Here is a 27,043-nt window from a genome sequence, read left to right on the forward strand (position 1 = left end):
GTTCTCACAGAGTTTGCAGGTCACTTGGTTCAGCGATTCAGTCCAGCCTGAATCGAGCCGCTGATTACAGCCGGGCCCGGCTGCTGTGACTGGCTGCCGTCAGCATGTGCGCGTGTGAATAATTCAAACCTCTGTGCAAAATGTGCTTGTATCATAACACATTCAGCATCCTGACATAAAAAAACATATCAGAGTTCAGCATCTGTAAGCAGAGCTGGCAGCAAGTCGGTGTTTTTCTGGGTCTGTCTTTCATCTTGTGACCAGAACGCTCATTTTAAGAGGCCACGGTTAATTTTTTATGGATAAATGAATAATATTTAGGTTGCATAGGGAGGTCAGACGCATTAAAAAATGATTTATATGTTTGTAAGTAAAGAATTTATTCGACTAAAAGAGGAATTGACTGGATGTACTGAACACGAGTGTAAACGTTAGCATGTAATTCTGAGTAATTTAGTACATATGTGACGTATCAGCTGCGATTATCTCTGCGAAACTGACTTCATGAGCCATCAGTTAGAGTCATGGCAACGAGGGTTGAAGCAATACACTGTTTTCCAGGTATGCCGTGTTATTAAAGTTGAAGATCTCATCCCGTTGCATCTCGTTCTGTACTTTCAAACTGAACCCCGAACAGAAACACAACAGAGCTCATTTCCAGTTGGTTAGATAGATAGATAGATAGATAGATAGATAGATAGATAGATAGATAGATAGATAGATAGATAGATAGATAGATAGATAGATAACTTTATTTATCCCCGAGGGGAAATTAGGTCATCGTAGCAGCGGTACAATGCAATCAGAAATACAAAATATAAAATACAATAAGAGTACAGTATCGCAATTTAAAACACTATATACAATATACAATAAGATGCTTAGCAAACATAAATTAAACATAAATTAAACACTTAAACATAAATTAAACATAGTTAATGAACGTTATATTTCAATTTCTTCCAGTAGATTCCCCTAAATCCTACATACTGCACCTTTAAGGTCTGGATCCGAGTACATCTTCCACCACTGCAATGCCTGCAACTGTCACAAGCATTCTGTCTTTTAAATAAACTTGATTCAAGTCAAAGTCACCTGCTCACACTGTGGCACAGATTAAAGTAAAGCTTCAAAATGCTCTTCTGCATTTTTCGCTCGTATTTGAACGAATCTTTTGACGCGCTTCCTGATTTCACACACAGAATGCATTTAAAGCAGGCCGGATGATGTCGTTAGCGTTAAAAATGGCGGCGAACTATCAGCCTTTTTTTCTGTTAAACCAACTCTTCATCTATAATTTCGTGTTTTTTTTTTTTGTGATGCTCATGAAATGGAAGCCACTTCCCAGGTGAAACAAATTTCACAAGAGGACAGACACGAATGAGGCGACGGGATGTAGAAGACGGATTTAACAGCGCGGTGGATGGGTGGGAAACATCAAACGTGTAGATAAAGACTCAGACGGCGAATTCTACATCACATTTTTCCCTCATTCCCACACGTTAACATCAAAGAGACTGTGGAGGAGCAGATTTTCTGAAGACGTCCTGACTGCGCCTCCTGCTCGGATGTTAAATCTCGGGGACTTTCTGTTTCGGAGCGTCTCGGAGCCTCCTGGGCGCACTCACAGAGTCGGCTACTGACCTTAAAAACTGCATCAAAAGGCCTCTTTGTGGGTTTAAACGGCGCACACGTGCTGCCTTAAAATCGACCTCCGAGTGAAACAAATGGATTCCTCAGTAACGTTTTCATTCATCCCAGCAGCCTCGCTGAAGTTTTATCTCAGCGGGCAGCACGTTTCGCTGTTTTTGAGTGTTTTTCACTCCGCTGAAGATGTTTGGGCCGATATGATGGCATCAATAATGGCCGCCTGTCTGCTGACTCTCCCTCGAGGTGCGACATAAAAAAAGCTCCAGCGGCATAAAAAGCCCCTGATAGCGTTCGACCCTCTTCCTCCCATCGATAATCGATTCGATGAGACGCTCGGCTCCTACGCCGCGCTCCATCACTGACTCACTGTTAAACTGATTTGATCTTATCTCAGAAACACGTCAGTGGTCTTCAGAATTAATCAGCACGGAGGATATTATTGACGCCAGCGCAGCGAGAGTACAGCGCACTTAGTGACGCGCATTTATGATTCAGGACATGTGCTTAAAAGATACCAATGTGCTGCTTTTGCATCTTAAACGGTAATTGCGCCGTTTATATAAATGACATGTGTTAGCTCTGCTGAAGTTACAGTATGACTCATTTTTTTTCCCAGAATGCCCCCTGATGAGACTCAAGACGCAGGGTGCAGCTGGGTGAGATAGGCCCACTGTTACTGATGACGTTGATGTTAATTATAACGGACGAAATCGGTGGTGATCAACGCGACGACACCGATGCCAACCCCGCGGGATTGTCTGCTCCCCGCCTGCCCGGTGACCTCACCTCAGAGCTCGAGTGGCCTCGGCCCACGTTGCCCCCGCGGCGAGGGCCGTAGATGCTGCTGTTGCCCCAGCGATGGTTGCCAGGCAGCTGGGGAAGTGCTAATTAAGATTGCAAGGGGAAATAGCAGTCTTCTGGTGAAGAGGGGGTTCTAAGTCGGGTGGGATGGAAGAAAGGGCGGCTGTGGGTGGAGGTGAAGTGGATTGAGAGCGACAACACAGACAGCTTCCACTTGTAATCCTTTTTCTTTAAGGAGACATTACAAGAAAAACGTTTATTTACTCTCAGGTGAGAGTTTGATGAGAAGGCTGGCAGCTCTCTTATAGAGTGGTGTAGTGAAGACGTTATTTTGTAGGTTAATCCAGATGATCGCCCTGGTGTCCTCGACAAAAAGCCAATGGGATTTTCTGAATATTATTCTTATATATTACATATGAGTATTTGATACTTACTTGTTTTGTTCAGCACTGATAAACAGCTGTTGTTGTGTGTTTACACAGACTGCCATCAAACATTACTCGCTAGCTAGCTTCTGATTAGCCAATTTTTTCAGGCAATCAGTGCATTTAAAGAACAAAAGTACAGAAATACAATCTGAAAAGTTTACAGTTTGGTTCACTTCTGGAAAAAAACAACAACCAACAAGGTTAAGGTAGGGCTACTGTGTGTCTGGGCAGCTAAAACTGCTTGGTTCTGGTCAGGGAAGGATTGTGGTCGTGGTTAACGGAGACCACGCTGATTGTTGGTTGGAGATGGGATTCAAACCGCTGGGTCCGGTGTCAAACACGGACAAATTGTACTCCCAACCATCCGCCCATCCCTCCTTCCTGAGAGGTTTGGCAGCAGGATGACAACGAATTTTAATCCAGCTTCGTTTCACACAATTATCAGAAGGATCTGAAAGCCAAACTCTTTTGTTTGTTCTACGCTGACTTCCATTTTAGACTAGATTGGCGCTTGTTTATCACTCATCTGTATCTGAACAGAGGCATTCACATGAGGAGTGACGTTGTGTTATCTCTGCCATCAACAATCTGAGCCTCCACAGTCGTCAGCTCTCCTCTCGCAGCAGCAGGAAGCTTCACATTGCTGCACCGCGGGCCTTCGCAGCCCATCGTCTGCTGTCCTCGGGCACAGCCAGAGGCTTTCTTCAGCACGCTCTGCTGGTGTCGGGTTTGACTTGTGGTAGCCGACATGACGAGATCAGTATCGCACTCAAATCAAAACCATGTGGAGGTCACTGGGTTTCTGTGTCGGGTTTGTCACCGCCCCGGTAGGGCAGGACAGCTGGTTTTAGGGGGCTCAGCGAGGCGGGGGTTTGAGGTTGACGAGGGGCCAAGTGGGAGTTTGGAAAACAGAGCGAGGCCACACCTGTCGGAGTGACTTGTGATGAACGCTGACACAGATTTGATCTTGTGCACTCAGTTCAAGTTCTTTTTACACTGCCAAAGTGGCAGCTGGAAGACTGTAAATACAGAAGCTTCCTGCTGATATTTATACAAGAATATTGTTATTTAACTCTACAGATGTGCGGCCTCTTCCTTATCTGATATCCTCAGACCTAAACTGTCCTGACACAAACCATGTGGTTCAGGTTTGCTTCTTTATTTATGTTATTATGTATTAAAGGATATATTCACCCAACAATGAAAATTTCAGTCATTATCTTCTTTTTAAGGCCGAAGTCTTCACTGTAGCGGCTAAGCTAAAAGCATTAGCACACTTTCCGTCTGTAATGGTATACTTTATGTCGTTTGACAGGCTAACGCTAACCCTTTCCTCTACAGCTAGTCTTTGTGCTAAGCTAGGCTAAAATTGTCTTATTGACATTTTGAAAAATTCACTCATTTGCTGTTTAACTAAGTTGGATGAGACAAGTACTATGTGTTTCATAAATACAGATGTTGCTCCGGACCACATTTAGCCTAGCATAGCACAAAGTGAGGGGGAAAAGGTTAGCTTAGCTCAATCAAAAGTGAATAACTGTCATATTTACACACAAAGAGGAGATTCTGTCAGAGTACTTTGACTTTAAACAATAGTATTAACTAGCCTCCAAGACACTATGTACAGTTTTAACTTAATATACAAAATGTATCTTACTCAAACAAAATCAGTCTCTCGATTCTCAGATTTTATTCAGTCTAAAGCTCTCACCTGGTGTGTGTGTGTGTGTGTGTGTATCTACTGTACTACACCAGGTATGCCAGCACTATTACATAACATCTACAAAATTATGTAATCTGCATTAATTCAATTCACCTTGAAGTGAGCCCTCCTCTGCCGTGATGCTGATCAGCCGTGTCTGTGAAGAGGACCAGTCAGTCTGGGGAGAATTGGACACAAACAGCTACATCAGGTCGCTCCTGCCAAAGCACGCACACAGTTGCCAAGCTGGTCTATACGCATGAGCCAGCCCTGCTTATTAGTCACATTATCAACATTCAAAGACGTCCACAAATAGCTGTTTGGCAAATAATATTCTGCATCTGCTTCCGAAAGCCTTCACGTCGGGTTCAGACAAAGTGACTCCACTGATAGAAAAACAACAAACCGATCTGAATACATTCACGAGAGAAATACCGCCACAAGCCGGGGTATCAACCACGACCTCACAGTCCCCCGAGCCTCCGGATGTGACGTCGGTGGACACAGGCTCTTTGTATGCAGATACTGAGCCATGTGCCCGGGCAGCTTGTGTTTGGAGCAGCGGGGTCGCCGCTGCCGACTGAGGCTGCAGGATCCCCCGAGGGCCGAGAGGAAGTAGCGACTTCACAGTGGATCATCTTCAGCTGACGCTGCAGAGCCACACTTCCTTCGCCCAGCTGTTAGCAGGAGGATTAGGTGTGTGACACCAAAGCACCTGCATTCTGGACGTGACTGTGATCAGAGGAAATCATCCACAGCAGGATGAAGTGTGAAGTGATGAATAACAAACTCGTTTTGTTTTCTTCATTCCTCTGGAGATGTTTGTGAGGAACTAAGGATGTTGAAATGAGATTAATGATCACATTGCAGGACTTTCAGGACTAAAGATGGTTACAGAATTCAAACACACCTGAAAGAAGACATATATGTTTTAAACCTGGTCTTTCTGTGTTTTGAATTATTAGCGGTGCTACACCGATTGCAGATGCACCTTCCCGATTCTTGTTGTGATGGAGGGGCAGGACGAAGTGTTGGAGCGACGTGGAGCCCTTTAACACCGGCACACTCCAAATCAAGGGACATGATAACTCAAGTTAATACGATCACTACTAGTTAGCTGATGTCATGGCGGCTAAAGGCCCTGACACACCAAACTGACATCAAACAGTTAGCTGCGATGAAGGCCGACTGTGCGTCGCCTCACATCGCCTGCGTCTCATCCAGAAAGCTGCAATTGAACACATCGCAAAGACTCCGGCCGACAGCCTACAAGCTTGTGTTTTCTGCGTCTGTATAAAAGGAAATACCTCTCTATGGACTTACAAACCATTGTTGCGTTAAGGCAGCATTCTTTGACACCACTCTCACTAATATAGCCACTTCTAGTTAAGAATATGTCTGATGAAATGGCGAAGAGGCAGAAGAGCGAGTTGGGTGAAATCGTTGATACAACAGCGGTGGGCTCAAGGGGTTTGCACTGATACGCTTCGCTAAACAGCCAATCAGAGTGATTTCACTCACCAGCGAGCGGCATCAAATCCTAAAAGCTCAATAGGCCCGAAAGGTTCCGACAGGACTGCCAACTAACGGCCCGGACAGTGCCGACCGTCGGCCTGGTGTGTCGGGCTCTGAACTCGCTACCTGACTTTAAGTTGTTATTGCTGATCTCTGCATGACAGTCCCACATGTTGCACTCGCTCCCTTTTATGTTCTCAGACAAAATGTAAAGTTCGGCTACGATGTTGCTGCACTTTGTCAGTGCAGAGCTTTACAAGACTAGTAATCCTAAAATGTGTTTGTCTTTCTCTCTTCCAGCATAAAGAAAGTCCAGCTCCCTGTGAAGGTTTGCCGCTCGGGCGTGCAGCTTCACATGCGAGGCAAACTGAAGAGCGTCAGCGTAGAGACCAAACCCGGCCAGACCAGCGCCGATTTCAAGAAGAGCCGAGACGGCTTCACGCTGTTCGTCCCCGGGAACTAACAAGGCCGTCCGACTGACCCGCCAACGGCAGTGTCGACGTCCGAACTGGTCAAAACGTCAGCGGGGTTCATGAAGATGTAAATATGTGACTCGTACTAGGATTGTTAAAATATTTAGTTCACAAGGGTTTTAGCGTATCGACGCGTCGCAGAGTTGCTGGTAGAATCTGCTTCTTTAATCTCGAGCTACAGGACGAAGATTACGAAAGTGCAAATTTGAAGAGTTAAACAAGTTAATGTAGAGACTCACGGCATGTGTGATACTGTCTTTGCTTCTGCTCTTGCCAAAGAAATGTAACAGTGTTCTTTAATTGAGAAAATGCAACATAAACATATGGGCACTTTTTTAAAATGACAAATGTGTACATCACAAAACGTTTCAGATATATTTTTTGTACATTGAGTTCTTTTTTTTCTTTTTTTATGCCATGTCTTTTATGCTGTTGTCTTAGAAAAGGCAAACTGTGACGATTATTCCATGTCAGAAGTGATAAAAAAGAAGAAAGAGGAACAGCGGAAGAAAAATAAATTATTCAAGATTTACTAAAGCGAGTTCTCCGTGTTTTCATTTCTCTCTGAAGCTCCGCCACGCGAAGAGACGGCGAGCTGTAGACGAGCCTTCATTATGCAGAGACTCGAATGTGTTTCTCGAATGTGCTCCGCGGCTTTAAAAGGACACGACGTGATGAATGAAACAAGTCGGGAGTCTGTTGGCGTTAAAACAAAAAAAAGTTGTGTGTTGTTCCGTGGCGGAGAGGATTTCCTGTACAAATACAGTTAATTTACAGCCTTTCGGTTTGAGTCCTGCTGTTTGCACGAAGAGAGACAAACTGCGCTCGGTGACGTAAGAGCTGTTTCCTCTCTCGTCCCTCCGGTGTCCTCTGGATCAGATCAGCGATAATCACACAGGGACGGACGCTGCAGCAGACATTTCACAGGGTTTCGTCTAATGTGCACCAGCGTTCAATGCGGTTGAAGTTAAATTGGATTGGTTTCCTGTAAACCTCACTTTCCCTGCAGTGTCTCGTCCTGGGAAAATGAGGGTGACTGGCAGTAAAAATGTACATTTTAAACACAGTTGATAACGCCCACTGTTACGCATTTGTGAGGGTTGAAATGTAGTTCCGAAGCTGCCTGCCGTCTTTTATTTCGTATGGTGGATATTTCAATTTGGACCGACGCTCTTCATATCTCACCGAACAGTTTAGTCTGAGGGCTTAATTCTGTCGTCTGCTGCCAGTTTCCATCCATCTCCCTCCGCAGTGACCTGTTAGTGCGACTTAGTGACGGCCTGCCCTCGCTGTGACTTGGCTTTCGCTGCTCCCTGACACAGTCCCTGCTGCGACTCCCCCAAATCTGACTGCTCGGTAATGCTCTGAGCTCCGAGTGTGTGCAGACAGTGTTTATCTTTGATGAGAAGGGGTTTTTTTTTTTGCATAATGTGGAACCACTTTGTTGCATCTGTAAAATTGACACCGAACTCAGCGAAATCTTCCTTTTGAATTGAACCGTGTGGACGTCGATGCCGCGCCGCGTCTGTGCGGAGAACGTTCGCACCCACGACACCCGGTTTAACACGTCTGATCAGCCCTGCGCCTCTTCAGTCAACACGCCGCAGCTCAGAATAACTAGAGCTGCAAAAAAAGAAAAAAAGACGTACGTGATGCTGTGAGAGTGCGATCTGTGAATATGGATCTGTGAACGTGTCGACATTCATCTCTGTGTTTGTGTGCTCTGCTCTGGTTTCGTGTCCGGTTCACACCTGTTATCAGCATCTGTCCAGAGTGATCCAAACACAGGTGAGGGGCCCAAAGTACAGGTGTGAATGTCCCCCAAGACCTTAACCCTAGCAATGTTGGCCGCGGATGACACATTATCACCAGACTCCCTTTACAGATCACATGATTTTAAGAGTTGTTGCGTTAGGAGAAATGTAACAAACTTTGCGAAACTTTGCTACAACACCTTCTAAATCAATCGTGCCTTCATTGTAAATTCGGCATTATATGCAAACAATTCAGGTGTTTTCTTTCCTCGTAAAATGGTTGCGACGTTACCGTACGGGCCTGTCTGCTTCTATGACTTTAGCAGCTTTTTGAACACACTCCTTGAACCAATTTCAACCTTTTCCAGTACATTTATGAAAGGAGGCAACTTTTTATTGGAGGCAAGCCTGTCAAATTTGTCATAAACATCCAACAGTAGCCAATATAGGCTACTTCTTTGTCGCCAGTTGAGGAAGTCCCAGACTCCCTTTAAAAAAAGCTCGATTCTGAGAGTATTTGAGTTATGAGAAACTTTGTGGACTTTGCGAAACCGCTGTCTACAACACTTTCTTAACTTTTTAGGCTTTAGTGTTGATTCGGCAAATGTTAAACAATACGTTCTTTCTTTTTCCCCAAGACCATTACTTTATTTAAATACAACCTGAGCATGAGTTAACAGACATCAAACACGCCTGAAGCAGCTTAATCCACTGTTTTGCTGGTGGAAATTTAAAACCCAGCTCCCCTCCCTATTCTCTGGAAGTGGCCCTGGAACAGTATGACCGCAATGATGCACTCAATTTGTCGCGTGAATGTCATCCAGATTGTAGCCTGAGGAAGCACTTATCAGCTACTTACAAATCCCTCCAGAGACATCCGTCCTCGGGCGCTTTCGACACCCGTTCACACCTTTATTCTCGTAACTCTCATCGCTGAAATGTGACCCACAGGTGACGCCGACGTGTGAACGACCCCAGAAAAGGTTAAATGCCTGGTTCTCCCCAACAGTCGGGAGAGAGGACCCCGGATGAAATGTCAAATGTCGCCTAGAACAAAACAGCAAATCCAAACATAGATCGCATTTTCGTGAATGAGTGATGAGGGAAACTAGAAACAGAAGGAGACAAGTTTATTGAAATACTTAGTCAATAAGATAAGCTGCAGGTTGCTGGTGTGAAATTGATTTTACACATGAAAGACACTCGCTGGCTCATACACACAAGTTGAAGGTAAGGATTTAAGATCCAGACAGAAGAATGATTCCTCTGCACTTCTTCTTTGCCAGGATAAGCCATCCACCTGACAGATGTTACATATCAAGCTACTGATTAATCAGCATGATCAGCGCACAGGTGTGCTTTGTGCTGGACCCAATAAAAGGCCACTTGTGCCAAATGTGCAGTTTTGTCTTGAAAAAAAAAGACATTCATTGCACACAGAGCTGTCGAACGCCTTACAGGTTTGCATGTTTTGGTTACCTATGCCTCTCCTTCAAAACATCAACAACAGCATCTTGATCCATCACCCCTGTCTGAAAGGGGTGATGGAACAAGGGGGTCGAAATCTGAGAGAAATAATTCTGTTTTCTGCATTAAAAAGTCTTAAATTCCATCCTCATTCCAGCCAGGATCCTCGTGCGCCTTTGTGTTTTTTCTATTTTGAGCCTTTTATGTCTGCGGAAAGTGCCCGGCGTTACCCACAATGCTCTTTGCCTCCAGGTTCTAGTAACTAGGTGACCTAAGTTGGCAGCTGTGCGGCAACACATCCATTCTCCGGCACTTCTGGTGTGTTTGGTTATTCTAAGATCTCATTAGTCAGAGTAAAGTGCAAGTAAACATCAGGCAGAAATAGCCGTCCTCCGCTCATATCGTTCGCTCGCTCTATTTTGACATTTAATTGTGTTTAGTGGCAAAATAATGCTAATTGTGAATCTAATTCCGAGTCTGATTTGGTTAAAAGCCCACATATTTCTGGCACAATTGAGTCAGCCTCTGATGGGGAAGAAAATCTGAGCGCTCACTCCAGCTGCGGAGGGAACTCGTGCTCGGGCAAATGAACGAGATCTGTTTATTGAAATGCCACAAACAAGCGTCTCGTCCTCGTCCTCGCACTCACATCTGCTTCTGTGGAGGCTCGAGTGTTTCCTGTGCCAAAAATGAAGGCCTGCCAATCTTGCCGTCGCTCCTCTGCAGCACCGTCGACTGGACACCACAGCTCGTCTCCCAGTTACAGCTCCACCAATCAGATCCTGTACGTCGTATGCAATCAGGAACAGAGATTACAGCATATACGGGGAATTTGTTTGCATGTAATCCTTTAATCATTGACGTAAAAGCTGTGATTTATAAATGAAGTGTGAGATCAGTCTTTAAAAATGCAAATGCGTGTACATCCTCTCCATCGCTGATTATTAAAGGCATTTTGTGTGTGTGTGTGTGTGTGCGCGTTCACTTCCTAAACAGATGAACAGTTAATCATCAGATCAGGCGAGCAGAAGCAGAATCTCCTTCACAGACAGAACATTTATTCATCACGTTTTGCTTTTTTTCCCCCAGACAGACTGTGATAGCTTTTCGTTGGACGGCAGCAACAATTGTTTTCCCAATCGTTTCCTCATTACATTCACAGCCGCTCCATGCTGCCAGGCGTCTCATCCACGTAATTTTTCCACTCGTTTTTTTTCCCTCTGTGACAGCTCCGATCACGTCCCTTCCTCGCTGTGGATTGAAAAAGCACACTCGCACCCCGGCTAGCAGACTAAACACGGCATCGCAATCAATCGAGTGGTTCGAACGAGGACCCATGTGAATCAATTCTAATTTTGTTTTGTATTATGATGAAGTTTCTTGGTTTCTCCTTGTGCAAATGGGATTCTCCTACTTCTAATCTAATTTATCAGGACTGGCAATTGTTGATGCAATCACTTAAAGCGCTGTGCAATTCCATTACAAAAAGACTGGCACCTGGTCGGTCTCTCTTTAGAGATTAGCAGCCCTGCAGCGAGGATTTGGTAATGAGTTGGAGAGGATTTACCAGTGGGAATATAATATGTGTCCCAGAGCTGCTGTGTTTTTCCCTCTAAATCCTCTCAGGGCAGACTGGCCACTGGTTTGGTGAGCGCTGCAGGTTTTCCAGCATCCCCTCCGTCATCAGCCCGAGGGGAGGTCACATGCTGGAGATTACAGTAACATGAGGGGGGAGATTGGTTTTTACTTTGGCTCGCTCTGAATCAACATGCCATCAGCCTGAATGCTTACTAATCAGGAAATATTAGAGCAACCAGAGTGCTCAAACTGGATTTTTCTACATAGCTAAACCACATGCATGAAACACCACTGTCCAGCATGTACAATGATCCATAATTGATATAAACAGAATCACCGTCACATTGGTACTGTGTTTAATTAAAGATTAAAAACTTTGTTGTCAGGCCTCTTTGGCCTTCTTCTTGCTCTCCTGCTGCTCGTAGCAACAACCAAAGGGGTCGGTGTGTTTACTGGGGGAACTACTGCTCCCAAAAACCTCCATAGCAACAAAAATGTCAACAAATGTTGGTACTTAAATCCATCACAAGGCATCATACATATGTTTTGGATTTAAAATCTAATCTGAATAGTGCATAATCAGAAATTAAAAGTATTTAACATTTACATTTTAGTTTAGTATAGTTTTATACAGTTTAACAAGACCCCTGTTTGCTGGATATAAGTTTGCCTGCTTGCTTTTTAGCACTTCATGAAGCTTTAATGAGACCTCTGATTGCTCTTCACCAAACTCGACATCCCCACAGAGTCTTGCGGAGTCCCCCTCCGGTGATGTCCTTCGCCCACTACTTATGGGTGCATGGCTGAGTGAACCATCTGTTCACTCAGTCAGGATGTGCCAGCAGGCGACTGCACTCCAAGCTCCCAAACTGTACTCATGATCTGTAAAGAATCTCACAGTCGAGACTGACCCCGATATCAAATGATATTATTCCTCTGAAAGCTCTGCGACAGGATTTTGTTTTTCCAACTGCGTTCAGAGGAAGCAATGCCAGACTCACATACGTAGTAATGTAATTTATATATACACAGGTAATCAAGGTAATTAATGGAGTTTGTGTATTTACTGTTTGCCAAGCTCCACTCCCCTTAGTTAATGTAACTACGGTGGCCCCAAGGATCAAAACACAGCAACATTTTAGAAAACCAACAAAATGTCATACTACTTGTTTATCTGATCTAAATGTGTGATTTCATGTTGAACAAGACATGCTTTTTGGATGCAGACTAAACAATGAGTTTGGCTGCTCGAGTACAAACGTACCCAAAATCCATTAAAATGAGATAAAGAGCTGCTAATGTTAGCATACCCTTGACCAATTTCATAGCAGCTTCCTCACCAGTTGAACCATGTGTTATCAAAGTTATGATGGAAGAGATGAAAATAAGTACACAGCATTGGTTTCATATTGCATTGTCAAGCAGCTAAGTCTAAGTCGGTTAAATAATAAGGAAAATGTGAAATGGGGCTGTGTCATCGTCTTCGCTAACTGTATGTTTTCACGTTGAACAGTATAAAAGGATTTTTGGGTGTGAACTTAAAAAAATAGTTTGACTTACATAATCATAGTTAATGTTTGCTGGAGTTGCTCTAGTTAAACCATAACCCAAATCCCCCAAACAAAACGAGAGAGCTGCTAACGTTAGCTTAATCTCTGTAGCATCTAGGACGAGATCAAAAGAGGGAAAAACTAGCTACATAGTGAACGAGTTAGCCAAGAAGTTGTCTTTTTCTGCGTAAAAGTTGCTCTTTTACTACTGCAGGTAGCAAGCTAGTTAGCCAAAAATGCTACAACTGCGGCTTAAGCGTTTCCTTATACTTGCACCTGTCCTTGTGTTTTGGTTGTTTTTATGACGACTGTTCTTACAAATGTCAAATGTCATGTTTTAAATTTTAAAGCTGCCATTGGCAATATGTGGCAAGCTTGAACTGTAAAGGTGTCACTAGCTCTAAAAAACAGCTTGAATTGATAATGTCTCTGGGTACCGTCTATAGGAAGCTCTAACAGAGGGGCTTTTTGGAGCATGTTAGATCCCAAAGGGCTGATAAAAGGCGGCGAACGGCAGCCAAGGCTTTTAGAAAGCCACTGGGAACACGCTATAGAGGAGTGACACTGGGAGGCAGAGAGCTGGGTGATTTGTGTTCTCAGAGGACATGAGAAAGCTGGAAAGGACTCAGTCAGGCTGTGGCAGCCATCTGCAGCAATGCCTCTTCATTTCATTTCATCTGTCCTCTTTTTTTCTAATCAAAGCCTTCCGGCCTCACCTCCCTCACCTCCCTGCCCTTGGAGGTGTCCCCAGCCTCCGCTCTGACCCCGGCTCCGACCAGCGCCATATGGTTTTCACCCCGCTGCCCTCTCGCTCCGTCATTGTGAATAGATTATAAATGGCATTTAAATAATCATTTTCCAATACCATCAGACAGAGAGAGCAGACAGACGCATCGAGCCTCCACAAGTAAGCTGCTTTGACTGAAAAGTCATTTTTGAATAGTTCTACGCCCGACATCTGTTATACGATAAAAGCAAAGATAAAAGAAGCTAAAATAATCCAGTATTAATCCCACAGAGGGGAAGTCTCAGTGTGAAATGACTGAATCTGTTAAAAATGAAAACCCAGTGATGCTACTCTAGGTTGATTGTGGTATTTTACTACAATATCCGACTAGTCCTATTAGCTGTCATGTGAACACAGATTCTCCAGTTTTCTCTCACAGCAGAGCGATATCAGTCTTCTCATCCGTCAACGAGACAACAAACATATTCCCCCAAATCTCAAACATGTTAGAAGCCCGATTTAAAGATAATTTTGTTAATATTCATATAATTTGCACAATGGACATTTTGTCTAAGCAGGAGTGTCTTGATGTCGTGTAACTATACCTCCATATTATGTATGATATGGATGAGTTTGCACACTAAATGATCTTCCAAACTTGTGTATTAGATAAGGTATTTTTTTTCCATCTATAGACTTTGTTCAGCACTTGTTGTTGTTGCTGTTGTTCGCTGAGGCCAGTTCAGGTCCGACTAAGGCGTGAAAGAGTAAATCGACTTCCATTCGCATCATTTGGGCGCGTCAGTCCGACTTTGAGAAATCTGATTTGGTACGATTTCAATCGGACTAACATGTTCATGAGGACTTTTTCTAACATCTTGCGAAAGGAGTGACTGTGAACAAGAATCGGACCACACCTAAAAGGCAACATCGTATAATTGTTTCACCCTGTTTGGACCAAATGAAGCAAACTAAACACCGACCACTGAGTGTGAGGATGCTAGTGTGTCATACTACAAAAGATGAAACTGCCAAATTCACTCACTGAGGAGGACGAGGGGAGACAGTACAGTAGACTACACGCTGTACAGTGTCAGAAAAACAGGCTGTCATACCTTTTAGGGCAAAAAGGTGTGAAAATGTGTCATAAATCAGGAGCAGTACAGAAGAAATGTGACCCCGGGAGGAAACCGGAAGAAGGCAATGAAAAACATGAGTCTGCCTGGAAAATCTGGAGGATCTGCAAGTATGCGTCCAAATTGTACTGATTCACAATCTTGATTACATGTACTCAGTTACATTAACTGGAAAATTGATAAAATGTGAGTCGTAAATTGTGCCAAATATGTGACATTAGAGGAAAAAAACCAGAACACAATGAATTTGAAATCTGCAGCTGTTGCTGTGTGTGAGTGTGACAGCGGAAGGCAAAACCTGCACGTAGAAACCTGCTTTCCTCTCTTTTGTTTCGTATTTTTAATCTCAGAACAGAACAAAGCCTTCACTTTCATGTTTCTATGCTGCACCAAAGTTTCACATCTTGCCGAGAGGAGGCTGTTGCCGAGCAGAGGCAGCATCGCAGTGTTTCCACCTGTGGTCGGAGCACGGAGGGCGGTGATTGACTGCAGCGACATGCTCAGATGGAGCGCAGCCCCCCTCTGACAGGAAGCCAAAGGGCCATCTGCAGCGCCGGGGCTATTGTGCGCCTGTGCATTAAGCTATTTTATGTCCCACATGAATTTACTGCCAGTCTTAAGTTAGCTGGATTGCAGGCGGAGGGCATTTCATGAGCCCTGTGGAGGAGAACAAAGGCAGTTTTAGTTAAGTGTGTGAAAAGCTGCACGTGTACGAAAAGATGGAAACAGCCGATCTGGATTTCAGCTCGATGCTTTATTAAATAATCAACATAGTAAACATCATCATCATGAAAAAGGAACAACAACAACAACAAAAAAAACATGAAAAATGAAACAGTCACTTTTGTTTTTTCTTCAAGTTTCCCCATCAACATTTTTTTTTTTTTTTTTTTACTTTTTAGCTTCACACACATTTCAGTGGCTTTACAAAAGTCACTGGAGGTGATGTGCCGCTTCATTACAACGATGGCCGATGAACGAAACTATAGAGACTGGCGGAGATGAAGAGATATATATTCATATTTGTATTAACATCTGTCCAGTGTTGACACAACACAGAGCAGGAGGTTGTGACGAACGTGAAGCTGTGGAAAAATGCAAAAGAAAAAAAAGCCGAAGCATCAGAGGCGAAGCTACAGTCGGTGAAGCTGAGCCGGAGCTGTCTGCGACAAACGCTGCACGCACAACGGCTGCCTTTGTGTCACCAGCTGGTGCACTGACGAAGAAAGCTATTGATAGCGGCTAACTCGATCATTTCTTAATGTATACCGTTGTCTGTGTGAATCTGAGGGGCAGCAGATGATGCATCGTGACCACAACTAAATTAGCGAGCAGATGAGTGAAGTCTGGTACGACAGCTGAGTTTAAAATAAAATGGTTACAATTCTGTCATCGCTCATATGAACTCACATGCTTTGCTCTCTCAGGCTTGAGAAGATGAGTGTCGATTGTTTTTTTCATTTATTTTTTTTATTTTTGTCTCTATTGTCTTCTAAACATAAGAACAGACCACCGTTATGATGATAGTTACACCTGCAGTCAAGAAGAGACTTTAATACCGTCGATCGCACCACGGCTTCCTATAAAAAGGAAAACACTCCGACGAGATCCAAGTTTTTTAAGTTACCAAAGAAACAATCGGTCGTTTAAAACATCACATATATAAAAATCAAAAAACAAAAGCAGAGGTAATAATAAAAAAAAAAAAAGAAACGTCTTCTAAACTACCTGGCTGGCATGCATGCTACTACACAGCAAGACAATTTGTTTTTGTTAATTTTTTTTTCAGCTCTTTTTTTTTTGTGTGTTACACTCCCACATATTTACATAGTCAGTCTGAGGCGTGTCGTCTGAGACATCACACCGACCTACAGCAGCAGCAGCAGCATACCGAGATAACACACAACTCACAGAGCTGTGGTGAAAAGTCTTGCTATACGCTATATTTTTCTTGTTGTCAACAAAAGACCATAACAAGCACTTGGAACACCTCATTTATCGTCTTTGAGAGAGTCATGAACGTGGACACTGAAGTTGTTTGTTTTATTCATCCTTTCGCTGCTTTAAATAATCAGAATAGCTAACGTGTATTCTTCCGCAGCTGAAAGTAGTTCCCGAACAAATTCGCTTTTTCCTCCTGTTTGAGTGATGTTTGTCAAAAGCTACAGTGCCCAGGTTTTAAAGGGAAGTAATTAGATATTTTTAAACAGAATAAAACTATACATTCATGGTTTGTTTTTTTTGCTCTTTTTAGGCTTAATGCATGGGAAGTAGCCAAATTACCGTGAAATGCATGCTTGTCATTGACAGTAAGAAAAATATGGAATAACACAAGTCTCATCCGTTAAATCTTTTATCACATTGTTCACACAAACCCAAAAGTCTCCGAACAAGAGCCAGTCTAAGGCCCGTCTGAAATATTCTGTAAAGTCCCAGATGAGGGTCCCATCCACAGAGAAAGCTCCAGTTGTGTAGGAGTCAGTTTCCTGCAACGATAATCCACAGAGATGTCACAGGCATCATGTGTCCGTTTGCAGTCGGTCAAAGAGTTCAGGAAGTCACACTGTCGGGTTTGATTGGATGAAGAAGAATTAGCGCTGCAGCCGAGATGCGAGTTAATTGGCCTGGAGGCCGCTGCGCTCCTGCGAAACGATTGGAGGAACGGCTACGCGATGCAGCTTGGCGACTGATTGGTTGTGAAAGAGGGGACAGTTGCGACCAAAGTGCGTCACATTTGACAAATTTTGTTAAAGCTCAATTAAGCTTAAGTGACCATGGTTCCCCCGTGTCTCTGCCAATAACAAGCGTGAAACATGACCCAAATAGGAGCAACAGTTGCTTTTCATTAAACGGTGCTGCTGAAGGAACCCTACAGCAGATTGCTCCTTATCTGCCAGGTCAAGAGATGATACCTGCATAGCATTAACACGCTGTACTGTATCTTCTGATTTAATTTGATGTCCAGGTCTACAGGAGATGGGTGGCTGAAGCAGCTGTTGCCCTTAACTTTGACCCACATTCACATACAAACACATCCAACCCGGTGCCAACAAACAGTCCCATTCTGCCCTTCCTCGTCCTGACAATGGCTGGCGGGTGTGGGGTGTCAAATCTAATGAAACGGGCAGGGAACAACAGCTGAGTGTGTGTGCAAACGGGGTTGGAGGGGGGGGGGAAGAGAGAGGGAGGTGATGCGAGGGGAGGGGAGGTTGAGTCAAGACACTGGTGTCCTTGTCAAAACCAGGGCCAGAGAGCGAGAGAGAGAGCTGCACTGACCGCAACAACGAGCCCAAAATGGCTGCCAGTCAAAGCTCCAGAAAAAAAAGAGACTCTCAGAGCGTGAATCACTGCCGTCACTCCGCTCTGGTTGACTGGTGTGAGCTCATGCGAGGTCCCTCAGAGGCAGGCCTGACTCCAATCAGCTCGGGCGAGCTGGAATGGGCAGCAGGGTTGAGCTCTGGGTCTCTGAGGCCCCCCAGTTTGTTACTGCAGGATTTGAAGGCTGAACTGGGGGGGGGGCAAGAGTGCACGACAAGTGTGACAACAAATCTCATTGGATTCTGAACCGTTTACTTATTTCCTCATGTTTTCATCCCAGTGTGCTCGCTCTCTCTATTTGATTGGGTGAGAGGATTAGGACTGGATTACCCGAGGAGAGGATGTGAGCCGCGGTGTGTTTGTTTGCACACAAGGACGAGCGCAAGGCCGGACTGAGGCTGACTGAGGTTTGGCCTCCGTGGCTGGAAAAAAAGTTGCTTTAATTAAATCAGCCTATCATGCCAGCTTTTATTAGATTTAGGTGGTGATGCCTCCATGGGACACGGCGATGGTGTGACCACGAGCCGTAAAACAAACAAAAACAGACGTGACGCAAAGCAGTGCCCCGTGCTCCGGTTACGTGACCCTGTAGCATCAAAACGTGTTACTGTGGCCGTTGTTTGAGAACTCGGGAAGATTTTAAGTTAAGTTGAAGGTTATGACTAAAAGGGATTCCCTGCGGATGCTTTCACATGAACCAATCTTGGCAAGTTAGCTAGCTGGCTAACATCTAGGCAGAGCACGTTTTCCCAATGGACCCAAACCCAGTAAAAATGCATGAATGATGCCTGGGTGCAGGTCGGGTTCTTTCAAGTAAGATATAGTAATAGTAGTAAAATACGTAATATTAAAGGTGCGCTATGTAAGAATTGGCATCTTGTCGAATTCATACTCAAAACGAAGAGGGGGCAGCATGTCGCTAGAATAATGGCTGCTAACTGTAGCTACCATTAGCTACTTAGCTTGGTTAGCAGTGCAGCTAGCAGTCTGGTCTAGGATCTCGGAATGTTTTGAACATAAAATTCCTACATATCGCACATTTAACATGATAATGGATTATAAGAGAAGGCCCTACTGTCTGTGTTGGGGCTTCATATCCAGGGTTTTTAAAACAAATGTTTATGTGACTCTGCTTCGACTGCAACACAGAGGCTGTTTTATACATTAACTGCATCTTCTTTTAATTTGGGTTTGGACATAAAAATTCCGGGTTGGTTTCAGTGGCTGCTCTCGGTCGCCTTCAGACACTCGGCCGTGTACGTCCCTGTCAGCACATGTGTGTAAAGGTCGGATCCAATAAAGATACTTGTTTATCATACGACCTTGCGGGCGAGTACGCATACAGCGTGCTGCAGTGTCACAGCTGAGTGTGCAAGGACGACTTTCACATGGGGGAGGAAAGCGGAGCGCCTAAACCTCCAGATGCCTGAACACAATAAGATTACAGCGTTGCTGCATACCATTGTCGACATCTTCCTGAACCGGTAGTTCCCAACCTGAGGGCTCGCGAGATACATTTGAGGAGTTTGAAGACGTTAAATGCAGAAAAGTAATTCATCCTCTAATTTTGGGCTTTTTTTTCCTTTGCTTTTTTGGGAAAATGTCAAAATAAAACAAGCAGAAGTGTCTTTGTTTGAACGAATAACAACCATAGACAAACTATATTGTCCTGTACAACAAGCAGGGTCTGACTTTTTCTGTTTTTAGATAAAAAAATTAGCAACTTTATCAATTTATTGTCATTTTGAAGCCACTGTGATGCATTATAAGCAGTTAATTTGTGCTTTTGTCCCCCTGTTTCTGGTTACTTTTTACTAGGGATCAACAATATGCTTTTATTTCAGGCTGGATACTGAAAACCAATTTCAAGTATGTTTTTCAGCATTGTAGCGACGAACCATGAGCTCATCTGCGACCATCTCTGACATGCTCAAACACACATTGAAACACAGGGGACAGAGTGATTCAAGCAACCGAAGCACGAACGCCGACGGTTCATTCAAGGGAATAATTTAGCACGAGAGTAGCAGGAGTCGAGAGAAAACAAGCCTCCTGATGGCGGATGAGAAAGTGGGACAGCAACAAACCCGTTTAACCACAACAGCGGTCATCTGACGGGATCTCGCTGCTGCCTCTGAGCCGCACACGTGTGGCGTTTTATTCATGCACCGAGGAGAATCGAGCACACACGACTAGGTATTTAAAACGCGCGTGTGTGTGTGTGTTTGTGTACAAGTGTGTGTTTAGAGTCCAGCCCGGTCCAGCCTGGCCTGGATTAGCCACCGAGGCTCTGCAGGGCTGCCGAGTGGACAAGAAGGGGGCAGAGGTTGAGCGAGGGGAGGGGCTGCAGTAATCTGCTAATCTCATTAATACCACGGCTGTGGGTGCCCTGTCAACAAGACGCCGGGAACAAAGGATGGAGTAAACAGCTGATGACCCTGGCTGCCGTCCCACTGCACACACACACACACACACACACACACACACAGCCATGCCCACACAAAACCTGTCAATCTTAAATCCGTGTTCTGCTTGCACCGTGAAACCCTCCGAGATGAGATAACAGAGGAGTCCACTGGCATGTTTGAGTCGGTAAGGAGGAAAAAAATAGCAACTGTCCCCTCGGGCCAGACGACCCCTCAAAAGGCTCCACAAAACACTGCCTCTTCGTTTTGCTTTAGTGATTACACAGCGCACAGCAGGACCAGCGGGACCTTACATGGACCTCTCAGCTGTTCCCATCAGTCTGAGTCACTTTTCACAGCTGGCACATGAGGGCTTAGCCAGCAGCGGATGTCAAGATGTCTCCTTGTATCGTCTGGGAAAATATAACTCGGCCTAGGTGGATTATATCGTCTGTGTTTCGGAATAAAGCAAATCCGTGATGGTCTTGTGTGAGTGATGATCTTCTTGTCCTGATCACATTCAGACAGGAGGATGCTGGGGGGGCAGACGGGGTCGGACTCATGGGGGGTCAGACGGGGGCACAGGTGGACCAAATGGTGCCTCAATTCAAGTAAACTCAGGTGGATACTCCAGGAAAATAAACTCAACTAGCAACTTCTGTTGGCCAATTATCAGAGGAGCTCTGAGGTGGGACGGATGCTTATTTCTATCTGTGGATGGAACAGGACAAAGGCAACAAACACAGATGGGATGAATAAATACCTCTACGTAACGTCAAGATAGGCCTTCACTGAAGAAAAAGGTGAGAGGGATCTGTATGAGACAAATGTGTGTGTGCATGAGTGTACAAAAGGCATGCGGTCAGCAAGGATCAGACGTCCTCTCACCGGTCCAGCACTCGACTGTAGTCCTGAGGCCCACAGCCGCCTTCACTCTTCAGTTCAGCAAATACTTGAGTGAAAAAGTGCGGGTCTGCGTTGATGCGCAGCATCTTGGCGCTGGTGGCGTCGATGATGGCGAGGCAGCGGTCCCAGAAGGCCTCCTTACCCGCCTCCACCAGGAAGGGCTTGAGCGGGTACGAGATCTCGTTGCCCATGTAGGAGTAGGACAGGTAGAGGCAGGTGAGCAGGATGGCCTGCAGCTCGTGCTCCGACGCCACCAGGTCGCCGTCCACGACGTCTCTGCACAGCATGTAGACGAAGACCACGTTGGCCGGTGTGACGAAGGCCTGGTCCTGCCAGCCCTGCAGCAGCAGCGAGCGATCAACGGCCCGCAGCCAGAGCACCGGGTCAGCCGGAGACAGATGCTTCAGACGGTAGCAGCGACAGCACAGGAACTCCCCGAGGCAGCGAAGGAGCTCGCTGGTGGACGCCTGGACGATGACTCGCTTCGGGGACGACGTCACCGTCCCTTGGGGGATTTTCTTCACAGAGGAAAGCTGCTGGGACTTGCTGTAGCCACATCCGTGCCCCTGGCCCAACCCCAGGCCATAACCGAGCCCTAGACCCAGTCCTGCTGGGCCCTCGTAGCTGGACAGGTTGGCACAAGAGAGCGACTTCTTCACATTCTCGCGGTTGAGGTGCAACACGGGGTCCTTCTGGTAGATATTGATGTTGTTGTTGTTGTTGAGAGGGTCCCCGAGGGCTGCCGGACCACCTTTCTTGGAGTTGCCCTTCTTCTTCGTCGAGGCCACCAGTCGCTTCCACGTGAGTGCCGGGAGGAAGATGGACTGGCCCCTCTTCAGCCCGCGGTCCTTCTGGCTGTTCAGAGAGCGGCTGCTGAGGCTCGGGTAGTGGCTGAGCGAGCCCGGCCGGTTGTCATAGTAGCCTGATTTCCGAGAGCCGGGAGACAGCGATAGCACGGTGCCCATGGTGAGTCAGTGCTCCAGAGATTAGACTGCTGTTGGAGAGAGGGGGACGAGGCTGAGCTCTCTTTTATGTCTTAATATCCAGCAGAGGTGAAGAGATGAGCGGTGCAGACATGTCAGGGTGAGCTGGACGGGAGGAACGTCACCTGCAGCACACAGGAGGAGAGGATTTACACTCAGATATCACTTTCTTCAATCTTTCTGCCCGTCCAACAAACCCAATCAACTCTCTATCAAATTAGGCAGGAGAAGGAGATGAAAGTGTGCAAAAACATCCATGTTTGCATCCATTAAAACAGCACACAGCCTCAACTGTTCCACTGAAAGAGGATCAGGCTCATATGTGGAGACAGTCAGACAGTGTGGAGAGTTGTCCCGATCTTTCACGGGGAAAAACGCGCTATAAAACGGATTTCAGGGGGTAATCAACAGCCTGATTCAATCTGTGTCATCTTTTCTCTGAAATCTGTTCAGATTCCTGGATCCAAAACTAATTAAAGGACTCTAGCTTTCTCGGAATGACTAAATTTAGCAGCCAAGAGCGCACAGGACGCACTTATTGTCCCCATTTTTGTAAAAACAAAATGTTTCAAACATTCAAATAAAACAGCTGTGGCATCAGAGAAAAAATAAACACATTAATCTCCACATTTATTCTGACATATTCCTCCCTGAGCCACTCACCTGTGTGCGCGAGGTGTCCGGGTGCGAGATGATCCCTGCCGCAGTCCGCGATGATGCGAAGATACGAAGGCGCGCAGCAAACGCGCTGTTTCTGCAGGATGAGGTGGAGATGTGTCTGCAGAACCGGAGGCACAGAGTCACTCTTGCAGAAGCTCTGACCCGGTCTTCACAGGTGCCAAGTGTCGGTCCTCGCCAGGCGGAGTGCAGGTGTCATCCTCCGCTGCGCCTCAGAGCCTGGAGGCGAGACTGACGCGCGACTTCACTCCGGTTAACTGTCTTTTCACGCGTGTGTCCATATCCACAGCGCAAACTTTCACACTGCCTGAGTCCTCTCGATGTACTCCATGTCCCGGGTCCGAGCGAGAGGGAGATCCAGGTTCTGGTTCCTGGTCTGCGGTGCAGCTGAGAGTCTTCACACTGAGCTCCAGTCTCCTACTGACCGGTGAGTGAGCCGGCAGTCAGACCGACCTCTGAGCAGCTCCGCACGGGAGAGGAGGAGCAGCCAGCGAGCGTCACACACACACACACACACACACACACACACACACACACACACACACACACACCGCCTCCCTGAGACTCCGCCTAACACACACACACACACACACACACACACACACACACATAAACAAACATGAGGCGACAGTAAACTACATACATCTTCATCATCATCATCATCTTCACTGACATAGGAGCAGCGAAGTCGCATTATTTGTTATGACTCGCCTGCAATAAACTATTTATTGCACATTTATAACAAACATAATCACAAATATTGCACTGCAGAAAATAAGACAATAAAAACCACATTGATATCAAATTAGTCAAAGAAAAAAAAAATATTGTAGGCTATGTAAAATCAAGTTTCCTAGTCAGTTTCCTAAACTCAGTTGGATAAAACAACTGTTAACTCTTAGATTTACTGCTGTGTTGTTATTATCATTATTATTAATAGTATTATTATTATTATTTAAAAAAAACACTGTCTTTTTCGTGAAAAAATGTTCCCGCTCTGTTTAAAACATTAAAAAAAAAACCTCCCGACAAAGTGTTTTTATTTCACGTGGAAAAATCATGAAATAACTTATAATGATTATCCTCACATTTTTTTTTTCTCCACCAGTTTTCAAGTCATGCTCAGAAGAGACAAAACAATTTAGATCAGACTTAGAAAATGAATCACCAGGAAAAAGCTTTTTCTTCACTTGTCCCTCAGGGCTTCTGTAGACTAACTTGGTTGAGAACAAGTTAATTTCAGTTCACAAAATTAAGTAATTAAGACTAAATCTCAAATAAACTTAATAAGTAGATATATAGCAAACAAAACTTGAGGCTCATAGTTATATTAACTAATTTCATTGAGTTTTTCAATAACATCATTTGGATCAGTAAGTGTTACCTGATGCGTTCAGGGGCTCTATGACTTCCTCTATGTTCCCGCTGACCTTTGACCCTGAATCGACATCCAGATGGGAGCAGCGGCTGTGAGATATCTGCACTTATCTGTTCTGCCTCTCTGTGTGTGCAACGCTGACAAATATATTGCAAAGTTGTATTTGTGACCATCCAATCGCCTTCTCTACAGTATTAACGATATTGGACAGCTTGTCTTTTCTTTTGCACCGAGCTGTTCTGTTCAATGACAAAACGTTTTCAAACAGGATCATGTTTGTCATTTCAAGTGTGTGTTGGCTAACAACTGATTAAAAACAGTCACTGATTGGCTCTCAGCGATGTCATCAGATGTTAGGATGTGAGAAATTGATCGATAGTGCCCCAGTTACTTAAAGATGTTCCTCTCCTTCTACAGACTGGTTATAGAGTTTGACAGGACGGATGTACTTATATTTGTATTTTGTATTCTTTTGTTTTGGTCAAATTCATTTCCAGATTTCTTGTTTGTCACCTGTCCCGCAGTACAGTGAAGTAAACCTCCTCATGTCAGATTTTTACAGTGCAAAACATGTAAATAAATGAGGAAAGGAAATAAAGCTCAAAATAAAATGTAACAGACCTGATAAACTTTTTTTATGATAATAGTTAATAATACAAAATATCATTAATTAATAACTAATTGATGTTAAACTTGGAAAGAAATATAAAAGTTGTGACATTTTTTTATAATTTAGTTTTCAGATCCCCACTCACAAGTTTGACTCTTCCAGAGCGTTCAGTCATTCCACATGAGCTTCATCAGCCCAGGAGTCTGTAGAACTGCAGATGTTGACATTTCCGATAACTACATTGTAATTATCGATGCATTAATGTGCACGACTGTGTATTTATGTGTATTGTTGCATAACTAAAACAGTCAAACAAATGTAGGGGAGTTTAAGTATTAAATAGCTGAAAAATGGAAATACTGAAGTGCCTCAAAATTGCACTGTACTGTACCGATGAAATCTCAAATGTAATCAGTAATCAGTAAAATGTGCATTCAGTCTCTTCATCGGCTCTGCAGGAAGAGTCACTCCACCTGCTGAAGTTTGAGGTCGTCTAATAAACTCAAACTGCAACTGGAGCAGAATGTGTGCGGGGCCAATAAAGCAGTAATGACTCTGAAGAAGTTACGCAACAGTCTCTCAGAAACCCGCAAGTATGTGTGTCAAACACAGGCAGGTGATTGTAAACGTTCATGTTGATTTATAGGAACATTAAATCGCAGATGTTTAATGAAACGTCCTCTGTTAAACTCTCAGCTGCTCGTTCACCTCCCGAAGTCTCTGCTATGTTCATTGACGCTGTGCTGTCCCAGAGACAAATAAAGGTTTATAATTCAAATTGGAATTGTGTGTGAGATGATGATGAAATGAGAGTGAGTGAGTGAGTGTCACCTGGAGTGTTTACTGCAGTGTGTTATCCTCTCTCACGTGGTGGCAGGTCATTGAGACGCCTGAGCTGTCGACTGTAAGAGGATCAGATAGGACATGTGGAGGGACGGCCGGTAAGTTATCAATGAAAAGAAATGAAGATCGATGACGTTATCCTGAAAGTACTCAATATAGCATATTATAAATACACATGTGCTAAATTTGCAGCTGATAACTGGTTTCTAAGTTGTAACTGGGGACTTTAGTTACCAGTTAATGAATGATTTACTAATGCGTTATAGATCAGTTATAATCAGTGGTCCAGAAATAATTCAAATCCTTCCCTTAAGTGGAAAGTGTGATAACCCTGCACACTAAAATCAAGTAAAAGTATGTACGTATAATCAGGAAAATGTGCCCAAAGTTTTAAAAGCACATGTCCTATGTTGCAGTTGTACTATTATATATGATACAATTAGATTATTATTATTACTCATACAGTCACCTTCTGATAAACACTGAATATGCTACAGAACTGCAGGGGTGCTGAATGATGCAACAGTGCAGCCGTGAAACAATGTTGCATTATATTATTTCACTGAATGTAAGTTTAAATATTGTAGCTTCAAGCAAAGCATGAAAATAGAATGACGTAGATACTAAATTGTTAATGTCAAAGCAGGATTTTGACTTCTGTTGTTGAGTTTGAGCTCAGTTTGAATTGTTTTGCATGCGACTGCAGCTACTGATGTTGTCAATTATCTTATAATCTGTTGATTGTCTTTACTATTAATTGATTATCTGAAAACATCGGGAAATGTCATCACAATCACTCAGCACATCAGGATGCTCCAACCAACAGTCCAAACCTCCAAACTGTTAAAAGATTCATTAGAACAAATCAAATAAAAAGCAGTGACTCTTTGTGTTTGTGAAACTGGGGCTGTGAATTGTTTTTGAAAAATGGAAACGATCAAAATGGCTCCCAGTTAATCACCCAATTGATTAATCGACTGATCGTTACTGCTGTACTCTAAATAAAAGCTGTCAGACAAATGCAGTGACGTAAAAAAGTACAATATTTTCTTTTAATTGGATTAGAAGTTGCACTAGAGTACAGTACTTGAGTAAAATTACTTAGTTACATTCCACAACTGGTTATAATCCATTAATAAGA

At 44.3% G+C, this 27,043-nt stretch overlaps 2 protein-coding genes across 2 annotated transcripts in view; one reads left to right on the forward strand and one right to left on the reverse strand.

Moving 5' to 3' along the window:
- myo1g (myosin IG) overlaps positions 1–7,101 on the forward strand; it is a 49,452-nt gene extending 42,351 nt beyond the window's left edge. Inside the window, exon 23 of the mRNA XM_030411478.1 lies at positions 6,397–7,101. Coding sequence (XP_030267338.1) covers positions 6,397–6,559 — 163 coding nt within the window. The 3' untranslated portion in view covers positions 6,560–7,101. The remainder of the gene's footprint in view (positions 1–6,396) is intronic.
- An 8,415-nt stretch (positions 7,102–15,516) lies between these two features.
- LOC115579276 (cyclin-dependent kinase 5 activator 1) lies at positions 15,517–23,550 on the reverse strand. The gene is made up of 2 exons (XM_030412802.1): positions 23,057–23,550; positions 15,517–22,518 (listed from the first exon to the last, which is right to left on the reverse strand). The coding sequence occupies exon 2, from the start codon at positions 22,373–22,375 to the stop codon at positions 21,389–21,391; it is 987 nt and encodes a 328-aa protein (XP_030268662.1). The 5' UTR covers positions 22,376–22,518; positions 23,057–23,550; the 3' UTR covers positions 15,517–21,388.
- Positions 23,551–27,043: the final 3,493 nt, after the last annotated feature.

This window comes from Sparus aurata, chromosome 3 (genome assembly GCF_900880675.1).
Source record: "Sparus aurata chromosome 3, fSpaAur1.1, whole genome shotgun sequence".
Taxonomy (NCBI): Eukaryota; Metazoa; Chordata; class Actinopteri; order Spariformes; family Sparidae; genus Sparus; species Sparus aurata.